This window comes from Propithecus coquereli, unplaced genomic scaffold (genome assembly GCF_000956105.1).
Source record: "Propithecus coquereli isolate 6110/MARCELLA unplaced genomic scaffold, Pcoq_1.0 Scaffold113, whole genome shotgun sequence".
Taxonomy (NCBI): domain Eukaryota; kingdom Metazoa; phylum Chordata; class Mammalia; order Primates; family Indriidae; genus Propithecus; species Propithecus coquereli.
Genome location: NW_012135303.1, coordinates 2,374,199 through 2,398,199, shown reverse-complemented (window position 1 = coordinate 2,398,199; position 24,001 = coordinate 2,374,199). Strand labels below are relative to the sequence as shown.

The 24,001-nt window shown below is 36.9% G+C and overlaps 2 protein-coding genes across 2 annotated transcripts in view; one reads left to right on the top strand and one right to left on the bottom strand.

Annotated features, from left to right (window-relative positions):
* The window catches only part of FAM117B (family with sequence similarity 117, member B), a 140,563-nt gene extending 139,137 nt beyond the window's left edge, over nucleotides 1–1,426 (top strand). Inside the window, exon 7 of the mRNA XM_012655055.1 lies at nucleotides 1,094–1,426. Within this exon, the coding sequence (XP_012510509.1) occupies nucleotides 1,094–1,412 (319 nt within the window). The 3' untranslated portion in view covers nucleotides 1,413–1,426. The remainder of the gene's footprint in view (nucleotides 1–1,093) is intronic.
* A 9,687-nt stretch (nucleotides 1,427–11,113) lies between these two features.
* ICA1L (islet cell autoantigen 1,69kDa-like) overlaps nucleotides 11,114–24,001 on the bottom strand; it is a 45,115-nt gene continuing 32,227 nt past the window's right edge. Inside the window, exons 8-12 of the mRNA XM_012655260.1 lie at nucleotides 22,157–22,200; nucleotides 21,163–21,228; nucleotides 17,042–17,299; nucleotides 14,399–14,488; nucleotides 11,114–11,229 (exon numbers count right to left, since the gene is read on the bottom strand). Of these exons, the coding sequence (XP_012510714.1) occupies nucleotides 11,114–11,229; nucleotides 14,399–14,488; nucleotides 17,042–17,299; nucleotides 21,163–21,228; nucleotides 22,157–22,200 (574 nt within the window). The remainder of the gene's footprint in view (nucleotides 11,230–14,398; nucleotides 14,489–17,041; nucleotides 17,300–21,162; nucleotides 21,229–22,156; nucleotides 22,201–24,001) is intronic.

Below are 24,001 nucleotides of genomic sequence, written 5' to 3'. Positions count from 1 at the left end.
AGTCTGTCTTGCAGAGTTCTTAACCTCTTCTGTGCTGTGGACAACTTTGGCAGTCTGGTAAAACTTATGGATCCCTTTTCTGAATAATGTTTTGAATGCATAAAACAAGTAAAATTATAAAGGAGTCTAATTATGTTGAAATACAGTTCTGTCTCCAGCACCCTCCTCCTCCTCCTAAGAACTATAAATTTAGTCTGTCTCTTCCTTATTGATTGTTTCATTTTTGTGTCCTCAGAACCTGGTGCATACTCAGCACACTTAGATTTTTATTGGACTGAATCATCATTAGGAGAGATGAGAATCAACCTGTCTTGATTTATTTAAGTTCTCCCACATTAATTTTGTGGCATTCCCGTGTCATTTTAATCATTTTTAAATATTTTTAGTTTTCATGGAATACCAATAACACCAGTATCCTTTTCAATAATTTGGGTTAATTTTCAGGAGGACCTGGAAGCGGAAGAATTTGGCTTCAATAAAAAACTCAAAAAGCAAAGGAGTTTCTATTTTGATGTTACATTTACATTATGTTGCTCAGAAAACCAGTTAATTCAAAAAATTGTTTCAATCAAAGAGATGTTTAAGAGCATTTGAAGAGAAAACCATGCCTACTAAAGTTTAGTCTTGCAGTGGTAAAACTTACAAAAGATAGATATTGTGTATATCTTCAATTTCCTTGCCATCTCCCTTCAGAACAGTGCAGATCTTGGATAAATCATGGTAGTGGAACACATTTTTGTCTTTAAACATCTAGGTTTTCTTTTGCTTTAGGAAATTGGTTATTGCATTGGCTGTTTTAGGTCTTCATTGAAATGCAGTGGTCATCAGCCTGAGCCCCTTGCATGATAACAGGGCTCTCCAGGGAACTGCAAGCATCAATGATGAATGGGGTCCTTTTGGCATTCTAAGATACATATTTGAATCATGTGTCTAATGGCACTTTGGCCCTTGGCATTTGAAGCTTTTGACAGACATAGCTTGAGTTTTTATCACTTTAATGTATCTATAAGTTATCTATTTGTTTAAAAAACAAAAGAGCTTTTTTCTAATGTTTAGTGACTTAAAAGTATTGGGTTGTCTGTTCTATGTCTAGGCCAAAACAACTTCACGAAATCCCCGCCTTTTACTGTCCTGACAAAAACAAGGTGAATTTCATTCCAAAAAGCGGCTCTGCTTTCTGCCTCGTCAGCATCCTCAAGCCACTCCTTCCCACCCCAGATCTTACCCTCAAGGGCTCTGGCCATAGCCTGACAGTCACCACTGGCATGACAACCACTCTACTGCAGCCTATTGCTGTGGCCTCCCTGTCTACAAACACAGAGCAAGACCGAGTCTCTCGAGGAACAAGTACAGTCATGCCATCACCTTCTCTACTGCCACCACCAGAACCAATAGAGGAAGCTGAAGGGTAGGTCCCCCTGCTATGTGGCCATTGTTCTGGGAAATTGAGAACCTCCTTGGATCATTTGACTGTGACGGCATCATGTGCTCCCAGTTAGCTGTGATGTGCTCCAGCTTTCCAGTGACATGTGACAGGCTTCTGGAAGAACAGTCCCTCCGACAACTCTGCCCCACTCATGAAGGCCAGCCCTCAGTGCTTACTTAGCCTGCTTTTTCTTAAAGCACTGATTAAAGCAAGAAATGTCTCGTTCTTTACTTTGGAAGGACAGTATCGCATTGTTTTTTGCTTTCAAATTAGACTTATTTAAAAAAAAAAATAACACCACATAAAACCTGATTCTTGCAAACATAATTCCCAAAGGGAGACATGAATGATGCTGCAAGAACCATCTTTTATATGAAAATGACTATTTTATAATACCAATGTTACATTTTCTGAGACATAGCAAACAGGATGTTCAAAAGATTCTTTGGTGGCTTCTGTTTTGTTTCTAGATGTGTGTTTTTCTTGGCTATTTTCAGCTTTGGGACCAAAGGGATTGTTGACATTTTCCCAGCAATCTTAATCTCATGACTGTGTTATTCTCCCAAACAAGGATTGATGGTAGATGCATTGAACAAGTATATATAAAAAGAGATAAAAAGCAATATTCGTACATTATGTGATTTATGTTTTTTGATGTCAAGTTTGTGCTTTGGGTGAAATATTTGTAAAAACTGTTTTTTCTTCACTACTCCTGTACGCATTTCACCATATAGTCAGAAAATGATAGTCTGAAGACAAGTGCTTTAATATGTTCTCACCCATATTGGAACTTGTTTTAAGTCAGTGAGCCAAAAGGAAACTACCCAGTATTGACTGCTAGCTAAGAGTAAGGAGTCCCTTTGGTTTTCTGTGAACTGTATATCACACAATCTCCCTCCTTCACCACAGGTGTCATTCTACCTTTAATCATCACTGTATCATAGCCCCAAGAGATCCTAAAATGGCTGTGCATGGATTTCCTCCTTTGCTTTGTGATGTTGTTGTCTTGTGGATTTGGTCGGGGTTAGTAGTTTGCCAGGAGTGTAATCCATTGAATAGCGATCCGTGGCCACAGAATCTTGCAACTGATATTTTCTTTATGGTGGTTGGCACTGAGATTTGTTGCCTACAGATTTTGCTGGTTTCCCCTCCAACATGCCAGCGGGGAAAAGAGACAAGAGCTTTGGAGCATAAGCGACAGGTACCTTTGAAAACTTCTGGATTAGGGCTCATCCTAATACATACAAATCACTGCCAGTGTCACGTAATAATAGTATTTCATTTCTGGGTATATGGTAGTGAGATTAAGGAGCCACCCTTTTTAAAAATGAGTTTCAGCAAGCAGTGTTGATGAAAAAGCATCCTTTTCATATCTTCATATACTACCTTATGATGCAATAATTTACTGTTCCTATAAATATTATAGGCAGAAAAAAGTTTTTAAATCCTTATAAAAGGGACACAGTTTAGAAGGTTAATATGTCAGCTTGTCCAGACATATTCCATCAAGGAAAACCTAGGGGTAGCAATAAATCTTCTGAAAGGACTTCTTACATTCATGCACCTTTAAAACATCTAAGTAATTTAAAATAAGCCCTGTTACTTTTAAAATGGGGTTATACTTAGATAAATCAGATAAATTCAAACATTTGAATAAATCTATCAGGTTTTAGTTGGTAAGCTAGATGAATTTTGGTACTTTTTCCATCCAAAACTAATTTATACTCGGAGCTAGTACATTATGGCCTCTAAGTTATTTGGTGTCTAAATTTTTTAATTGAGAACGTTGATTCTTTGCCTTCTTTGCTATGCATTTTGACTTTACCATTTCACCATGTGAGTATTTGCCCTATCTGAGTGTAGAAGAAAAAGTAAAACTGAAATCAGGTGAGTTGCTATAAATGGGGAAAGAGGTAGTTAAAAACTTTTTAAAAAAACTATGTTTTTTTAATTACTTGAATCCAATTCAATCTGTGTTCTTTTCTTTGCCTTACGCTTCTGTTCCTCTTCCGTCTCCATCACCACTAGTCACAAGGGGGTTTTACAACTAGAATGCCACTTTGTAAACAAGTTTTCACTTTTACTCTGTTGTGTACATTTGTCTAATTCACATATTTCTGTATAGTTTCATATATCCTTAAAGTAATTTAAGATCAGAATGGAAGAACAAGTTTCAGATTTATTATTTATAGTCTCATAACTAGAACTTCCAGCCTAATATTTGGTTATAAGGCAAATGTGAATCTGCAGGTAAATGAATTCTGTGGCTACCAGACATATACCTTGGGTTTGGGAGAAATAGAGCCTGAGATTTGGGGGGAAAAAATACAAGGTACAAAACAATTCTAACTGCCAGTGCCAAAGGGCTACTTTTTAAGCATATAAGCTTTATCACAGTCTTTAAAAAAAAGTAACCATACATCATTCACCTGTTTTATTTAATCTTTAGTTAAATAAGGCAGTTGATTTTCTTAAATGGGTCTCCAGCTTTCCAGTGAAATGTGACACTCAATAGAATGCATAATATTGTTTTCTAAAATTACACTCTATTCTGTAGTAAACTGTACAGAAGGTAAATAGAATAGCTTCAATGGGAATATAATTTAATTTTTTTAATCTTAAATAAATTTACTTCCATCAAGTAAAAAAAAATGGGTGGCATGTATCTTCCAACAGAAGTAGCTGTTATCTGGTTACTCACTTTGTCAATCTTTGTGGTTTTTTTTTTTTTTAATCCTCGAACAGTTTCTTCCTTTTGATAACAAAACATATAAATTTACTGTTTTTCATCATGAGTAAGTCTTATTTGTCATGGCTTTCGTGAACAATTATGTTTTTTAAAATACTAGTTTTGCCTCTTTGGTTAAATATGGTGAGCATGGATGCCAAAATTATTTTTGAACTAGATTATTCAATTTGTTTAAAATGTTTCTTATACTTATGACCACAGTTCAAATCAGTCTATTGGAAGGTGCTCTTGCTAACTGTGGAATATCTGACAACATGAAAGCCTTTTTTCCCCCATTTTAATGGTTGGCTTTCACTGGAAAAAGGTATAAAAAATGGCAGAATTTATAACTTTCTGAGATTAGGACTGGATTGTCAAGATTTCCTTTTGTTAAGGAAAATAAAAGAAAAATCACCACTACTAAATCTGTTCTAAACTTAAGATTCATTCCTTAATGCTTGGAATTTTGATGTTTCAAAACCGGAGGACTGGAAGTGCTGCATTTACAAAATAAAGCTAAAAATACTTACCTCCGCACTTTAAGTTTTACTCTGCCTAAATTAATGATAAGCAGAGCAGCCGAAAACAATATTTTATTTATACAATCCTGTTGAAGAATATAATTTGTTTTTTTTTTAAACTCTCCATCTTTCATCTTTGTTGAAGTTGTACAAATCTTTTTAAAACACAATTTTTAAAAAATTTGTCTTTCTAACAATTCTCCCAAAAAACAGTATTTCTAATGGTGATATTGTTACTATGTACTTATGTACTCCCTGTACCTGAACACTTGTTGCTGCCTCACAAGAAAATAGAACTATGTTTAAAATAAAGTCTGTTCCTCTTGAGAATTTTTTCTGTGACTTTTTATGAATGTCTCAAATTCATACTGTCTTTCTTTTCAGACATTTCTAGCCTATAGAAAAATGTGTTTGTGTTCAGCAGCAGGTTCCTTGCTACTCTCTACTTGCTGTAGAACTGACAGTACCTGATCTTTGTGTGTAGCACAAAGCTAAGCAAACATTAAAATATAAGCAGCACACTGAAAAAAAGGTGTGTATTAGTAATTCGGTACTTAACAGAGATGATTTAGCTGGGGTAGTCTCTTAATTTCATTCTAAAGTACGTAAAAGTTGGGTTTTTTCCTTTAGTTTTTGCTAAGTCAGCCATTTTCTTCCTTTGTGACAGTGGTTTATATATGCAAGACAGTTGTTTAGGCAGAGGGGTTTAGTATGTCCACACAACAGAGTTGGTCAGAGGCTGCACTGTAATCTCTTAGAAAGCAGGGACACGTTTTAAGTGATTACTGTGTTAAAATTTTTTAAACACTTTGGGTTAACTTTATATTATAATTTAACATCACATCAAATGTAAAGAGAATCTCTAAAATTGGCACATAGTTTTCTCCCTTTCAGCGTTTTCCTTCCACCTTTAAAGAGGGTGAGAGCAACAAATACGTGACATACAGTACTTGTAGTATCCTCTTCATAGCAGTTACCTGCTGATGTACATCAAATGTCAGGTTTTTTTCCTTGTTAAGATTGTGCTTTTAAAGTGTCTTTTAAAAACCTCTAGTGGACCATAGTATGGTAATACCAAGAGCCTTTGTATCTCTTTGGTTGAATGTTTTTCAAACTGTGGGTGTTGAAATGAATTAAATGGGTCCAGCTAACGTTTTAGAAAATGTAGCAGAATAGAAAACACAAGTATGTTTATACATAAGGAGAGTATTTTTTGTGTATAAAACTTTTGTTAGAGAAATCCAATCTACATCCTAGGTTGTAATGTAAAAAGTATTTCTTACTGAGGGCTGTAATCAACCAGAAGGGGGAGGGCACAGTGGCTCACACCTATAATCCTAGCACTCTGGGAGGCTGAGGTAGGAGGACTGCTTGAGCTCAAGAGTTCAAGACCAGCCTGAGCAAAAGTGAGACCCTGTCTCTATTAAAAATAGAAAAATTAGCTAGGCAGGTATCGTGGTGTGCATCTGTAGTCCCAGCAACTCGAGAGGCTGAAGCAGGAGGATCAGTTGAACCCAGGAGTTTGAGGTTGCCATGAGCTATGATGACACCACTGTACTCTAGCCTGGGCAAGAGAATAAGACCCTGCCTCCCCCCACCAAAAAAAAACATGTTGGTATCATTGCAGATTATGTGTCATTGGACCATTGCCTTGTTTGTTCTCCTTTGTGGTCCTCTTTGCTACAACTGCTGGCAGCTTGGTTTACAGGACCAAAAGAAAGGAAGCTGGTTAGACAGTTCCTGACCAAGGAAATTAGCGACACAAATTTTCAAGCTCTGTAGCTGCAGAAATAAAAGAGAAGTGTTTTCTTTAATTTGGGGAGTGCATCTTTTAGAGAGGCAGAATCTTCAGTCACATTTTTGGTAAATATTTTATTAACCTGACTTTTATCAGGGCGGTAGGGGGAGCCCCGGCTTTGCTGCTCCGGCTAGAGTGCAGTGGTGTCGTCTAGCTCACTGCAACTTCACATTCCTGGGCTCAAGCGATCCCTCCCGCCTCAGCCTCCCCGAGTAGCTGGGACTGCAGGTACACATCACGATGCCTGCCCAGCTAATTTTTGTATTTTTTGTAGAGACAGGGTCTCATTCTTGCTCAGGCTGGTCTTTCAAACTCCTGAGCTCAAACAGCCCTCCCACCTCGGCCTCCCAGAATGCTAGGATTATAGGTATGAGCCACGACGGCTGGCCTTACCCTTTTTGAGGAAAATTTACAAAGGTGGCCTTTAAATCTTGATAACTTGGTATGTCCCTTACAGAGAGAAGACAATAAAATGAAATCACCTGGATCGAAATTCAAATGGTGTGCTAGAAAGCACTACAAAAAAAAGTTTATTATACTCACAAGTCCTATTTAGTCACTGAGTGTGGGGGGCGGGGTCACATGGGAGGGGTAGAGAGGAGGGGTAGAGGAGGTAGAGAGCGCTAAGACTCGTGGGCAAGTGCCGTGGGGCAGGGTGAAGTACACAAGAAAGGTGTGAGGGTATTTCACTGGTGCATTTGAATGTTACTGGTCATGGTCAGGGGAGGATAGGAAGGGAACTTCTGGCAGGGGCCACTGGTATCACACTGGTGCACATGGTTGCCTGGGCTGGGTGCTCACAGCCTGTTTGTGGTGATGTTGAGGGAGCAAGAAAACAGGAAGTTTAAAAATGTACACTACAAACGTAAAAACATACAAGATCTTGCCTATTAACACCAATTAGACCTTTGTCTCCTTTTTGCATTTACCCCTTAGCAAATGAATGGTTTGTTTACTCCATTGAGTGAAAAATCATGTCTTGACTTTAAATGCCAAAGACAGTTTTTGATTGAACTCTGTAGTCTTCTTTTAAATGGTACCTAAAAGATGGAAGAAGGTATTTTGTTTGGTTTCTGGATGTGACGCATCCTAGCCAACCATTTTTCTTCCCATCCTGTTCCATAGGTTTTCTTTGCCATATTTAAACACCTTACTGTTGTATGAAATGCATTACTTGCAGTACTACTGAATTAATATTTTAAAGTTTGTATTTCCTTCCTAATTTCTATATCCCAAGATTCTGGGGCTGCTTCAATGTTCAGGGTAGAGAAATGCAGGGTGCTGACGACACCGTGGAAGATAGAAATAACTGGATCAATTTTGGTGCTCTTTTTTTATTCCTGCCTTCAACAAATCAGGTTAAGTACTACGGCTTATATTTCATTGGTTATTGTTTCTGGGCTCAGAATTATGATATTCGATAGTTTGTGTTTGTTACTGAAAGTATTTATACAAAGAACAGACATTGTTATTTCCCAAATCTTACACGGTCCCCTTCTGTATGAAGTAAATTAGAAAGAATAAGTCTTACAAAGGTATTAATTGCCCCAGTTTTATTTTCATTCTAAGGTATCCTTATCAATTCAATCTACTTTCCTACTGCTATGGTCTTGAGATAAAACCCAAGTTTTTGAATAAGGAACAATAATTGGATTAGCATTGAACACTTTAGGAAACAAACTTTGTTTTATGCCATCTCGAAATCTTTATTAAAAGAGGCTCAGAAAAATAGAGTACATTTAAACTTAATTTGTTCTAATGCTATAAGACCTCTATATTTCTAAATGGTCTATAAGGATAGTTATATGAAATATCCATAGTTGAAATACAGTTTTTTAAATGTGCAAATACTAAAACCTATTTTGTGGAAATACAGTTCGTTTCTAATCATATCAGATCTATCTTCTACAATTAATGAAAGATTTCAAATGATACAAAGTTACACAGATCTGACCTTATTATGCCCTGGTATTTCTGACTCTGACTCTCCTATAAAGTGGCTGTAGAAATAGTAGGCAAATTTTAGTTCCTCTGGAGCTTTTTTAAGCTTAAATGCATTCTTACTCAGTATAAAATAAAGTAAAAGTATTTCCCCCTATTAAACATAAAACATACCTATTTTGAAAGAGTTATTCTCATCTACCCTTGGTTAAGAATGATGAATTTACTTCTTATTGAATAGATGGTCTAGATTGAGACAAAGAGCAACGGGGCACCTTTCTGTCCTGTGCTTTCACCCTTTACTGAATGTGTGGTTGGTTTCCTATATTTGCAATGTTGGTTTAATAGAGCAAAATTTCTCATTCTGACTACAAAAATTTTAATGATTGACCCTCAAATAACTAATGTTGAGGAAATATGGTTACCTTTATTTTAGTAACGGTTACATGCTCTTCAAAAATAGAGTTGTTAGACTTGTTGAAATTATAACTAGACTTGTTAAGGCAGTTAATATTGCTTCTGGGTTAAATGGGAAACTATTAATATATACTCTGTTGAAAGAGGAACTGTCACAGAAACTAAGAACTGAATAATAAAAATCCCTTGTATGTCTCAATTTGGGGAGAACCTTTGCCCTTGAAATATCGAGGATATTATCTCTTCATGTTTATAGTCTGGGATTCAGGCTTCTGGTTTTCCTCATTGAAACATCTTTGTTTATACTAGATAATAAGGACTGCTTTGCATGCATGTGGGAGATACAGAAATATCTTGGAACTAATGCATTAGGCAGCCGTTGCAAAGAAAAATGGCACCAACTAAAGACATGAAGTCAGCATCTTTTGAGGTACTCAAAAGTTGAGAGCACCAGAGCCCACCATGGGTATAGATTATAGATTGTGGTTCAGAATCATAACCTTGGTGATTGAATCTTGGCAAAACAATGATAGTATTGTGTTCTGGAAAATTTCACTGAATACAAAGGAAGAGTTAAAAAATGCTTCTTAAATCGTTGACATCAGTTATGTATTCCACCACAACTAAAATTATTTTTAAAAATGCTTCTGAAGATAAAAGTTCATTGAAATCAAATAAAGAAATATGAATAATATTGTGAAAAGATTTTAAGGAAAGACTTCATCACCTTTTCCTGAGTCCATGTTTCTGACCCTCAGGTAAGGTCTTTCCAGCTTGTGGAGTACTTAGCCATTGTAATGGTTTTCTGGAGAGCTTGTGGGCAGTTAATATTGTATTTAGGCCAGACTGTGGATGAGAGGTGGACTGCATTTTACCTATTCTGGGTCCGTCGAAATGTTTTCTACATATAATGACTTGGACATTACAAGCAAATCTCTTCTAAATGAGCCTGTTCAGAACTAAGAGCACGTGAAACCTACTGTGAACAACTTAGTTAAAATGTTTTCTTACGGAAATGTAATGGACTGGATGACGACAATAAAACACCTGGAAAATTGCCTCAAAACGAAAGGGTGAGCAAGAAAAAGGACAGAAAATTGAGTGATTGATGACTGTACAGTAGCTACGTTTTCATCAGCTTACACTAACTTCCATTAAATAGTCTTCTCTCCCAATACTTAGGTTCTAAACCCTCTAAGGATAACAGTTTTTGCTTAGTAATCAAATAGAGCCTTAGATGATGTCACCCACAGAAATGGAAAATAAAACACTCCCTTACTGATCACGTTGAGCTTCCGGTATCTCTGACAGAAAGTATTCTGGGTTAAATCATGTCACGAAATACGAGGTAAGTATGCAAATATGTATAAGGGTAAGGTGTTTAGAATTGTCTCCCTCATAGGTAATATCAGAAATACTATTGCCAGTTGCTTAGGGAATGTTTTCCCCTTGTTTTCAGGAAGAATACGAACACTGCATATTACCGTAGCAGTGTGAAAAACCAGGCCTGAGGACACTGACAAAATGACTTGAATATTTCTAGGCATTCTGTGGTTTATGAGATGGGAAGATGGATTTTTCTGTTTCTACAGAGGATGGGCTTAGCAAATTAATCAGCCTTCTACTTCCCCCATGAAAATTTAGTAATGGAATTGGGGGGTGTCCATGATTCTGGATGAATGAAAGGTAACATTACATTTTAGCCTCCAAATGAAGAAAAACAAGTACTAAGTTTCTCTGTGATTTCATTAAAGCAAATTGAGTCCTCAAATCTTATTATAATTTTCTAATCAGACACAAAGCTGGTCTGGGTCTAATGCTATTTTCCACAACAGAACCCCCCCCCCCCACTGTTGTATTTAAAAAGCAACCTCAAACCACAACCCATTTTACATGCTGTCTTTTATCCACACAGGAATTCTCACAGCCAGCAAGGCAACTTAAACATAAAAATAGGCTTTCCAAAGAAATAGTCCAACTCCTCATTGACAGAATTATTCCTGTTATTTTTGACATAAATATTGGAATGTAAATACCACACTCAGTAGTTTCTAATATTTTCCACATAGCATCAACAGCTGCAAATCCAAGATATTAAAGGTGTACTTAATCTATTCAAATGTGGTCCTTACCCTCTCTCTAAAGTTAAAGTTGACTGACAGGTGATATATTCACAAACACCATGCTTTTGTGTGTGGGTTACAATATAAGCTCCTTTCCACAAAGGCAATATGTTGCAAAATTGATGTCTCAAGGCCACTAAAGTGACATTATAACTTGAGTCAAGCATTAAGAAGTTCATCATCTGAGTGTCCAATAGCATCTGGGTTTGAAAGAGGATCCAAGTCTGCAAATAGATTGAACCAGGCTGACATGTCTTGACTACCACTGTTGGGGGCTATTAAAAAAGAAAAAAACACATTAAAGAGTTTCATCTTTTTAAAATATTTTCGTACAGTGTTTATGCTTTTGAAGTAGATGCTGCTTTTGAATAAAAAAGATAACTGACAATAATCAATTATATCCCCTTAAGGATAATTTTGAAATATTAATGCAGATACCTTGTGCTTTGCTGAGGCTCCTATATTTAAGTAATTGTATGCTGCTCTAAGAATATAGTCTCATAGAAACATTTAAGATAATTTATAGGTAGAAGGCTCTCAGATAAGTTTAAAATTTAAAGTAATCTTTTTGTTCCTATGAAGTAAAAGATGTAAACTCAATGCTTAAAATATGTGTTTATTATAAAAGTATTACAAAAATATTAGACACAAGGGAAAAAATCCCCCTAATCCTACCACATTAATACACCTAACAGTTGTCATTTTGGTTTATAGTAGTTTTCTTTGTCTTTTCCATGTGCACTTTTAAATTTTTTGATATCCATAACATTTTATGATGTGTATTGTGTCTCAGATACAACTTCTTGTTAATAAAATCCCTCACATCTCCTTAGGGAGATTGGAAAACTTTCTATCTCAATAGTCTACAAGTTGCACTGTGGCAGATACTCAAGGGTATACGAGGGTGAGGGCTAGGACTAATAAAGAATGCACAGTGGCACAGTGGGTCACCTCAGAAAGCTAGGCCCTTGAAGGCCGAGGGGTCCAGAAAGCAGGGTTGAGACCCAGAGGACAATCCTAAGAACTGGATGTGAAACCAGACTCATGGTGGGCAGTGGAAGGCAATCCTACTCTGAAGAGCCAAGGAAATCCTCTTTTACAATCATGTTAACACCATAGAACAGGGGGATGGGGTTTGAGTTGTGAGGATCCTAAGCTTCAAGGATCAGGGAAGAGTGAAAGCTTCACTCACTTTGTGTCCAGTTCTGTTTCTGGGTACCCTGAGGTAGTATCAGTGATACCCACACAAGTTCTGGCTTCAAGTCCTGGGTGTACTACCTACTAAGGAGTAATACTGGGCAAGTCATTTAACCTCAGGAACTCTTTCCTCATCTGTAAAGTAATAACCGTATGGTTCATCATTAAATCAAGATACTTGAGACTAAACGGGGGGCCATTAATTATGCTGGAAGAATAGGTGTCAACCAGGACAGGTGGTCACTATAGTAATACCTGACCTCTCTCATGCAGCTGTTGAGAGGTTCTAATGAGTATGTAAAATTTGTACAGTATTATGCAAATGTAGGATAGTTTTACATTAATCAGTCACAATTGAAAATGAAGGTCTCTTAAATTTTTTTATGGGGCCTCTTCTTATGTATGCTATTATTGCCTCCAGAGAGTCTTACAGGATAGCAAATAGAAATTGAATTATATATAGAGAGAAAAAGAGCCCAAATAAATGTAATTTTCATAAAGTAATACCAGCAATAAATCCAACTCAATGAATACACTACAAAATAAATGACCTGTACACTACAAAAAAGTCAAGGTCATGAAAGACAAAGATTGGGGAAAGATTAAAAGAAACTGAAAAGACCAGACAAATAAATGCAATGTATGATCCTGGACTAGGAAAAACCAAAACAAAACCTTTTTCTCTGTAGAGACATTAGTAGGATAAATGACAAATCTGAATAAGATCTATAGATTACTATAGATAATGATACTATGGCGATGTTAATTTCCTGATTTTGATCATTGTATTGTGATTATGCAAAAGAATGTCCTTGGTTTCAGGAAATAGATAATATTTAGTGGCAAAGGCATTATGTCTGCTACTTAAAATATTTCAAAAGAAATTTACAGATAAATGCAGAGAAAGAGAAAATAAAACATGGTCATATTTTAGAGAATCATGGTTACCAAACATGGTAACATTTTGAGAAACCTGAGTGAAGATCATATGGGAATACTTTGTATTACTTTTGTAGTCTTTCTATAAATCTGAAATTATTTCAAAATTTAAAAATATTGCTATCATATGGATTCAGAAGTCAGCCTGAAAGGGCTTCCATTGGCCCAAAACATGAGCAATTTGAGCACCAAAATGATTAAGTACAGTGATGATTATAAATCATTGAAAACATATGAATTTATACTGATAATAAATAAAATGGGAAGAGAAGTCTCTTCTCTATAGCAGAGTATTGAGGGCAGTAGAAGGGTGTTTAAAAAATGTGATCAATGGATAAACAGATAACCAAATATGGTATATTCATTCAATAGAATATTATTCAGCTTTAAAAAGGAGGAAATCCTGTCACATGCCATAGGATGAACCTTGGGAACAGTACACTAAATGAAATAAGCCAGTCACAAAAAAAAAAAATACTGCATTATTCCTCTTGTATGAAGTATCTAAATTAACCAAACTCATAGAAACAGAAAATAAGGCCAGGCACAGTGGCTCATGTCTGTAATCCCAGCATTTTGGGAGGCTGAGGCGGGAGGATTGCTTGAAGCCAAGAGTTCTAGACCAGCCTGGTCCGCGTAGTGAGACCCCATCTCTATGAAAAAATAAGAAAAATTAGCTGGGTGTGTAGTCAGTCTCAGCTACTTGGAGGCTGAGGCAGGAGGATCACTTGAGCCCAGGAGTTCGAGGTTGCAGTGAGCTATGATTGGGTCACTGCACTCCAGCCTGGGCAACAAAGGAAGACCCTGTCTCAAAAAAAAAAAAAAAAAAAGTAGAATGATAGTTAGCAGGAGCTGAGGAGAAGAGGAAAGGAGTTAACAGATACAGAGTTTTGGGTTTATAAGATGATAAAGTTCTGAAGATCTGTTTCACAGCAATGTGAACAGATTTAACACTACTGAACTGTACACTTAAAAATGATTAATGTGGTTATTAACCAACTTAACTGCCTGAATGCATTCTTTGTCAATAGGTATCCTGTAATCAAAAAGAATCTTCTATCTTCAATGTGTATCAATTATCAATAAACTTTAACACAAAGTATAAAAGATTAGAGTATAGAATTTGGTATACTATGACAAGCTCACAGTTTCTCCATGGTGAGGGATAGCCAGGTATAACTTTCATTTTAATCATAACTCATTATTTTTCTAGACAATATGAGGTAAAGACTATAAAGTGATCCTTTTCTAAATTTATCTGAATTTAACTGATTCTTAATGCAATGGCAAAGAATATAAAGAACTTACATCTTGTTAATTTCTTTTGACTCTGTGAAGGCACTGGCTGGTTATCAATATGTGAAAGAGGAAGTTCTGATCCTTCTTGGGAGACCCAGCCTGTGGGAAGGGAAGTAAGAATTATTCATTGTTAATGAAGTAGGAAGTATCATCAGAAAAAACAAGAACAGGTAAAAATATCTAAGTCCTTCAGTCTTTGTGCCGTAGTAAGATTCTACAGTATAAGAGGTATAAAACACTGAAAATTTATCCACAGTTATATGTTTGATTCAATCATCTAAATTTAGTTCCAGCTAGAGTTAGATTTCCTTACATTTTTCAAAGTGGTTTTGAAATAAATACATAGGGTTTTGTTTTGATTTTTTGCACATAGAAAAGGTATAGAAAGAGAAGTTCTAAGGAATCAGAAAGAGAGGGAATAGGCCTGAGAATTAGAATGTTGAAACCTATAAATCTATGTATACCCTTGGATTCAGTGATCCCATTCCTAGCAGTTTATCTTAAGGAAATAATGTAATTGAAGGAAAAAGTACATGCATGATTATGTTTATTGTAGCATTATCTGTAATAGTGAACAAGGAGAAACAATAAGGAAGGAATTAAGTAGATTATGGTATATAAAGTGACAATACTATGTAATTTTAAAGTGTCATTACTATGGGAACACGGGGAAATGTTTGCTACAACATGAAAAATGATTTATGCTATAATTATGACACAGAACTAGAAAGGAACTTACATTATCCTGCCTAATCCTTTCCTTGTATAGAAGTGATCATTTGAGGCCAAGTTAGATGGGGTTCCTAGAACACAGATCTTTTAACTCTAATGGCAGCTCCCTTTCCTGGTTTACATAACAGAAGAAAAAGTGGACATAAAGGAAAGGCTGGTGAAGAGAAGAGTTCTGTATGAAGAGGTAGGAAACCTGATTTTGGTCACCTCTTAAATGTTTAAATTGTTTGGTGACCTGGAGCAAGTTACTCAAACACTGTGGGTTTTCAACTGTCTCAGCTATGAAATGGAAATACCCTGTGTGCCTGTAGGCAAGGATCACACCAAATATTTTGAGTGGTGAAAAAAATATTGTGGGCATTGTATTGCCAGAAACTAAAAGAAAAATCCAGTGCTGCCAGAGATGTGGCAAGTTATGGAGAAAGAGGAGTAGGAGTTCACAGTAGAGAATGAATCTGTAAATCTTTGTAACTACTGGATCATTGATACGCCATGCAAGAATAAATATTTTCCACAATTTTACTATAGAAAAACACCTGAATTATCCTAGATAGAGTGCCTCTTTATCAAATAATACTTTTAGGCTATTCAGTAAGTTCTTACTTATTATTTAAGTGATATTTATTTTACTTATTGAGCTAACTTTTGCTGCTGTCACAGAAAGCACAAAGATAACTCACCCCACATACCATGTCCTTGGGATGCTTGTTGATAATGAACATAAGTATTTTAATACAAGTATAATGCATTAAGACACTGCTAGGTGCTGTGATTTTAACCTTTTCCAGAGGTTAAAATCTCCTAGGGGATAAGAGACAGGGATATAAGGCAAGATAAACAATGATTACAGCCATGAAAACAGATAAAGTACTGTGGGAGACCAGAAAAGGGAGAAACCACTTCCAGTTGGCAGTACTGAGGAAGCTGCGAGGATTGGCAGTCATGGAGAAAACGCTGGATTGGGAATCTAATGCTCAAGCTCAAGCCCAAGCTCCATTACTGAACATCATAAGCAAAAAAGGCAACACAAGCAAAAATGCCTCAGAGGGATCTAGAAGTACTCGATATGGTTACACAAAATGCTGTAAGTATTTTGAAGTGAGGCAGGAGATAAGGATGGAATGCAGGTAGAGGCAGGTTTTCTCCTGGACCAAATGGGCCTTCATTTTTAAAAAATGTAAGCATGGTTACTGACACCAGAATCTGCTTCTTGGAAAGAGACCTCTGGAGGGAGTGTGGAGGATGAATTGGAGTTGGAGACCTGTTAGGAACTCTCTTGCAGCAACCCAGGAAATGAAATGTGGCTCTAAATAGCTCTGGCAGTGGAGGCAGAGAAGAGGAGTGGGAAATTTGAGACATGTTTCAGAAACAGAACTGACCGGACTATTTCATACATGATGTGGGGAACAAAATGACTCCCAAGGTGCAGAGTTGGACAGCAGGTGAGTACAATTTCTTCAGGAACACCCTCACCCCGTTTTCTCCCACAGTCCTCCACTCCTGCCGCCTTGCCTAGAAGACCACCCTGGAACCAGGCTCCAGAGCTCTTGTCAACTCTGAACCCACAGGATGAGAACACACTGGGTTTTGCTTGATGGAAGAAACAGTATCACCTGCCCTAGGTAAAAGTAATTAGTAGGTCAGGTGTTTTAAACCAGACACCTGGGAAAGTAAAAAAGACAAAAATGTGGGGTTTCGTGAGGTGGCAGGGAAGCAGCTCTTGTTTCAGCCTTGTTGACAGATTCCATTCATGATTATATTTGATATTTTTCCAATTTTATTGGTATGTCTACAGATTTTATCTAGTAGTACTGAAGTTAAAGTCGATCTCCTTGTTGATTCTAGCATCAACAAGCACATAGTTTTGCTTCACAAAGATTAAATAAGGCACATGTGTCCCAATGTTTCAAAGACACTTACTGTTGAAAGCTCCAGCAGCATGAAGGCCAAGGTCAAAGAGTTGTGAGGGAAGGAATCGAGAGGAATGAGCAAGAGGCTCAGACCCCACAGAAGGCTCCTGGGACGTGAAACTGGCAATGGGGCTCCCAAAAGCAGTCTGGCATTCTTGGGTAAATTCACCAGTACTTGAAAAACCAGGACTTAGAAGGCTGTTCAGAAATGAGAATTCCGTCTCAAAATCATCTCCTTCCAGTGAATCTATAGGTAGATCTTTTGCAACTGTTGAGTGCAAATGAAAACAGAAAGGTTTTTTCCTTTTTGAGGAAATGAGGGTAGGATATAGGACAAATCAAATTTGTTTCATTGTTCTCATACTGTTATTGACATTATTTTTAATGAACTAGATTGGAAGTTTATGTGAAAATTATTTCTAATTAGGCAGGATTCGATTAAAATGGCCACCTTTCACAATGAAGATATAACAGTTATAAATAACTATATACGAAATAATTAAAGTACCACCTATTTAAGACAGAAATTATAGGAGATGCAAAAAGAAATAGAAAAAAATTAATAATAGGAGACTTTAATATACCACTCTGAGTAAAAAATAGGCCAAGAAGATGAAAAATAAGATATAAGAAATCTAAACAGCATAATCAATAAGGTAGTTATTTTGGATGTACACAAACCATGATAATAGAAACAAACCTCAGGCACACACTGAAAATTCACAAACATTGATTAGACTAAGGCACACAAAAATCAGTAAGTTTTTAAAGTAGAAATATTACAAACAATATGCTCTGATTATAATTCGATAAAAAGAAACAATTAAAAAATGAAACCAAAAAGGTTCTTCTACCTATAAATTTTAAAACCTTCTATAAACTGTTAGGTTTTAGCCTGAAACTGTCAGTTCCTGGTGCACCCATGGCTGAAGAATGACCAGACATGACAAAGTTAGGCAAGCACGAAAATGAGTTTTATTGAGTAGGGAAAAATAGGATTATAGGGAAAGAGCAAGATATAGGTTCATGGAGCATAGTACATACACCACAGATGATGACCGGACCCATTGTCACAGCAGGGCAAGCAAAAGGAAGGGCCAAGAGAAAAATTGGCTATGGTGTGTGTCTTATTTTATAGTGCCTGGATAGGGACCTCCCTCATGGTTCAGAGGTCACCATGGAACCACTTTGGACAGTTGGGAGTCACATGACCTGAGCCTTAATTGTGTCACTTTCTGGACTTTATGGTACCCATGTGGCTTGGCCCATAGGCTAGAGAGTCCTCTGCATTCTTTTGCAACTGGCACACCAAGTTCTAATTGGCAGATTCATAGGGCATTCCCTCATTCCCCAGGTATGGAGAATTAGGGTTGGGTGGGACAAAGATGGGGGCAACAGCACCCACTTTTGTCCCTAGGAGACCTGATATCCCTCACTATCTACCTAACAAAACAACTCTGGGTTGAAAGGAGAATGGACTTTCTGAAAAATAAAACATTTTGTATCACAATCCATGGTGTTAAGTAAAATTTATAGGAGACTATTAGTTTGGACTGAGCTCCTGCACTAGGCCCAACAGACAAAACCAAAATGGAGTTATTCATGCTAACGTTCCACATCACCAAACCAAAACTAAGTTGTTTTTCTGACCTTTCAAGAAATCAAAAGAGCAAGAGATAATAGCAAAAATCCCCAAGCAGGCCAGCCCTAGCTGGCATGATAAGGAAGTCCTCTCTGTTTTAACGTTTACAAGAAAAGTAACTTTGAAACGACCAATTCACTTTTTGTTTTCTGTTTTTGCTCTCCTCAGCCCTTTTATAAAACCAAACTCCTCTGTTCAGCTCATCAAAACACTCATTCTAGAGTCTAGAATTGCAAATAAAAGCCAATTGTTTCTTTAAATGTGTTCTGATTGTCTTTTGACAATGGAATACTTAAATAGCAATGAAAAGAGGAAAAATTGCGGCAGGGCGCGGTGGCTCACGCCTGTAATCCTAGCTCTCTGGGAGGCCGAGGCCGGCGGATTGTTTGAGCTCAGGAGTTCGAGACCAGCCTGAGCAAGAGCGCGACCCCATCTCTACTAAAAATTAGAAAGAAATTAATCGGCCAACTAAAAATATATAGAAAAAATTAGCCGGGCATGGTGGCACATGCCTGTAGTCCCAGCTACTCGGGAGGCTGAGGCAGAAGGATCACTTGAGCCCAGGAGTGTGAGGTTGCTGTGAGCTAGGCTGACGCCACAGCACTCATTGTAGCCAGGGCAACACAGTGAGACTCTTGTCTCAAAAAAAAAAAGGAAAAATCATCGCCCTTAAACACCTTTATTAATAAAAACGAAAGGGAGGAGCTTCTGGCATGGCTGAGTGAAGAGCTCCATGGACCTGTACCCCAGCATAACTACTGAAAAAAAAAAATTTTTTTTTAAATAAGCATTTAAAGTCCCTGGAAATGGTCCTAAGGGCATACAGGCAAATGAAGAAACACTCAAGAAAATCTATTAGAATTCCGGAAACAGTGAAAATCTGTGGTATTTGAATTGAGAACCACTCCCATCCTTGCCCTTTCAACTCAGAAAGATGGAAATTCCACTCCAGCCTGGTGTGCAGCTGAGAACACAGGGTTCCCTCTCCCCCGAGCTCTGTTAAGGATGCCAGCATTTCACATCTTGTCCCCAGTTACATGTTGCTGAAGCTAAATCCCAGGTGAGTGCAGTCAAGAGGTGGAGGCTCCCATCTCCTACCCAGTCCCCACTCTGAGTTGGGTACCATGTTCTGAGAATACTGGGCCCCTGATCACTTGACCCTGCTTGTAAAGTTGTAGTTTCATGAAGAAACAGGCAAGCCAGGAAGATCTAAGGCTACTGTCACCCATCCTCACCTAGCACTCAGCTCCTAGCGCAAGGATATCACTCAGAAGCCTGCCCTGTCCCCACTCCCAGGTGAAGCCCTGACTCAGATTTTCCTTGCTGGGAGCAGACCATAAAACCGATAGCTACTAATCTCTTCCCAAAGGAACTGACTTCATTCACAACAGAGCATGGAGAAGTTCAAGCCTAAGGATGCTCTCAAAAACAGTGGAGGTTGTAGTGAAGGTAATTGGGAGAAGACTGATAGTTTGGACACGTAAGCTAAACTGTAGACCTGATAATTTGCCTGAAAGGAACCAGGGAAAAAGCCATTTGGGGTCAGAACAAATTTCAAACAGTGACCTTGGGAGGTATTTTTCCAAAAGAGTCCAAAGTTGACTAGTTTATTCTGTGGAACAATTTATGCTCCAGGGCATTGTTGAAATCAATAGCGCAATCAGCTGGAAATTAGTGGAGCTTAACAGTTGGGTGTGGTCAGGGAAATAGACGTCAAAGAGAGCTCTGCTAAAACCACAGTCATCCCTGGGTGACTGTGGGCATACCCAAGCCTGCATCCCATAAGGAGTCAAACTGGGGGGGGGGGGGGGAAGTGGGGGAGTATGAAGAATAGACTCCATTAAAATAATCGAGCTTGTCACTAAACAAATAACAAGCAAATAATAATAACAAGCCTCAGAGGAGGAGATCAGTACCCAAAGTTACTAAAACGTATTATCTAAAATGCCCAGTTTCCAACAAAAAACTATGAGGCAGGTAAAAAAAAACAGGAAAGTACGACCCATACACTGGCAAGAAGGCACACAACAGAAACTCTATGTGAGGGTGACCAAATGTCAGATTTAACAGACAGAGCCTTCAAAGTAGCCCTTATACATATATTCAAAGAACTAAAGGAAATGATGATTAAAGAAGCAAAAGAAGGTATGATGACAACGTTGCATTAACTAGAGAATATCAATAAAGAGAAATTATATATAATATATAATATATATATCTAATTTGATTCATATATATATGAACAAAATGCAAAGCCTGGAGTTGAAAGTACAATAACTGAAGTGATAAATTCGCTAGAGGGGCACAACTGTATATTTGAACTAGCAGAAGAAAGAATTAGCTAATAATTCTTAAGGAAATAAATGTGAAGGAAATAAGGAAATGTTAAGGAAAGGAAATGTGAAAATAAGGAAATAAATGTGAAATAAAAATTTAAGAATTTTAAATAATAAATTATTCATATATATAGTGAAATGATAGTTTCTTACCATTTTCAGAGTTAGAAAACTGAGGTGCTCTAAATTCTCTCATTTGAAAATGTTTTTCCTTGTAATCTGTGGTTGCCAAAACAAGAACATATAAAAAATAAGTTGAACAAGAAGAAATTTAGCAAGTCTATTCACTGTCATATTTTATAATTAGGTCAAGTGTTCAATTGACCAAATCAGATTACAGTATGTATAAAAGGGAGATATAAAATTGTAAAGAATCTTATATATATAAATCACATTTGTGTGTATATAACAAATAATATTATACTACCATAGGTATTCAGGTCCTCTATTATATCTATGTTCCCTTGAAAGTTAAAAGCTTTAACATTCCAAAGCCTATCCCTTACTTGGTGGACCTGTTCTATTCTATACTCTCTGTTAGTCCATTTTAATTTGTTCTGCCTGATCCCCATGCCTCTGACACTCTCACTCAATGGATGTTCATTTTACATTGAGTGAATGGATATGGCAATAGATAAATATTATCTCTAGCTCCAATGTCTCTTGTAAGGTACATATAAATGACTCATATTTCAGATGAGGCAACTGGGAGAGGCATAAATGATACGTTTTAAAAAGCCAGAATTCAAACTTAGATTTTTCTGGTTCCAAAACACATACTCTTTTTTACCATAGTGATTCCAATATATGTTGACTGTATATATGTGTTTTTAAAAATAAGAACATGAATTTAAGTATGAGAGAAAACTCAAAACTCATCATGTAACCCTAAAAAATAGATTTCTGCATCTAAAACCATCCATCTTTGACAAGGCCAGATTCCTTAAGGAAGACTACTAGACCCTCTAATTAGGTACTCTTAGAAAGAAAACTAAAAAGTGTTTGTCCAGAAGAGACTTATAAAGTTACTTACTTAACATTTTTTTAAGTGAATGGATATTAACATAATCTCTTCTAAAGGACTGTGATAAACTGTCTTGACAATTTAAAATGTGACCATTTCAAAGCAATTAATTTACCATCTTACCTGGTTCATTCCCAAAGCTCGCTTCCTCATCTGACAAAACTAACCTGAAGTAAAAACAAAACAGAAAAAGAATGCATTGATTTTGATTAAAATACATTTGGTATTCATGTCCGTCAAACAGTTTTATATGGCTTAAAAAATGTTAACTCAGGAGACATAAAATTGTTTTCCAGTAGATCTCCTAAACTCTATGTCTAACTGAATTTCCTACTTCTTCTATAGATCTATACAGACAGGGAAAACCTTTCACCCTTTATTCTTTCAATAAACATTTACTGAGAATCTACATAGAACCAGGCATCATGCTCAGCATTGTAGGCACTTCGCCAAGTACTATATGTTCGAGAACTTCCACCACCAAAGGAGTATGAAGTTTTATTTTTAAGCACTGACAGGTTTTGTTCAAGAACCTTGAGAACTAAATCGAAGGAATGAAAACTCCAGAAAAAATGGGGTACTTTATTTTGAACAAAATGATGTATGCAAAAGAAGATACATTAACCTAAAATATCCTCTATCAATACTAATTTTGGATATTTATAGCATCCACCTGATATATTAATAATAGTCAAAAAGTAAGACAAAGAAATTGAGCACAAATTTAGTCATACCTGGGGCATAACCTCACAATTGCCAGTATTGGAGGTTGTTTTTTATTTTTTATTTTTTTTTTGAGACAGAGTCTCACTCTCTTGCCCAGGCTAGAGTGCCGTGATGTCAGCCTAGCTCACAGCAACATCAAACTCCTGGGCTCAAGCGATCCTCCTGCCTCAGCCTCCCAGGTAGCTGGGACTACAGGCACGCGCCACCATGCCTGGCTAATTTTTTCTATTTTTAGTTGTTTGGCCAATTTCTTTCTATTTTTAGTACAGACGGGGTCTTACTCTTGCTCAGGCTAGTCTCGAACTCCTGAGCTCAAATGATCTGCCTGCCTCAGCCTCCCAGAGTGCTAGGATTACAGGCGTGAGCCACTGCGCCCGGCCTTGGAGGTTGTTTTTAATAAGTCTTTAAAGACACTAAAAAGCCATACAGTGTTTATTTGCAAATACTGCAAAAATAAACCTACAGAGGAAAGAAATACTTATGACTTGGAATGAAATTTTCAATGACAGTTATTATGTATATGGTTTTTTTAAAGAACTTGGATGGGAGAGAAGGTAAAGTGCTTGGCAATATGTTAACTCAAAAAGTAGCTCTCGTAAGGCTGAAGATGAGTGAGAAGATTTTGAATAAAACTTTCATGAAATGTGAAAATGGAAAAAATTTACTAAATTAATATAGTTCATGTACATATGATTTTAAATGTCAATATATAACTAAGTTATTAAGTTTAATTTGTAAGTATATATTTTCTGATTTATAAACAGACATTTGATAAGTTTAATTTCTAACTAGATGTTCGATAAATGTTGATCATAAAACATTTATATATTCAAGTTAGCCAAAACATTGGTTTGGATTTCCCCATAGGGAAAATAGGGGAAATGTCTTGTATTCACGATCACCTTCTACTGAACAATATATATAGTTTGTCACTGTGTGGCCCTTATTTTTGAGTTTGTTATTATACTTAGTACAGTCTGGTTAAAATGAGAATTAAGTGGCAGCTCTGAAAGAAAAACAAAGGAATGATGTAATAAACGGGAAACAGTCAACATAAAAAATTGTACATGGCAAGAGCCCCTTTCAGGTAACCAGTCTCAGTCCCATCTATGTTATTTTGGAGACAGAGTTTTAATAGTTTGTCTTACAGCAGCTGCCCCTTCTGGGAATCACTGGAAGTACTTGTGGCTCTTTTTTTTTTTTTTTTTGAGACAGAGTCTTACTCTGTTGCCCGGGCTAGAG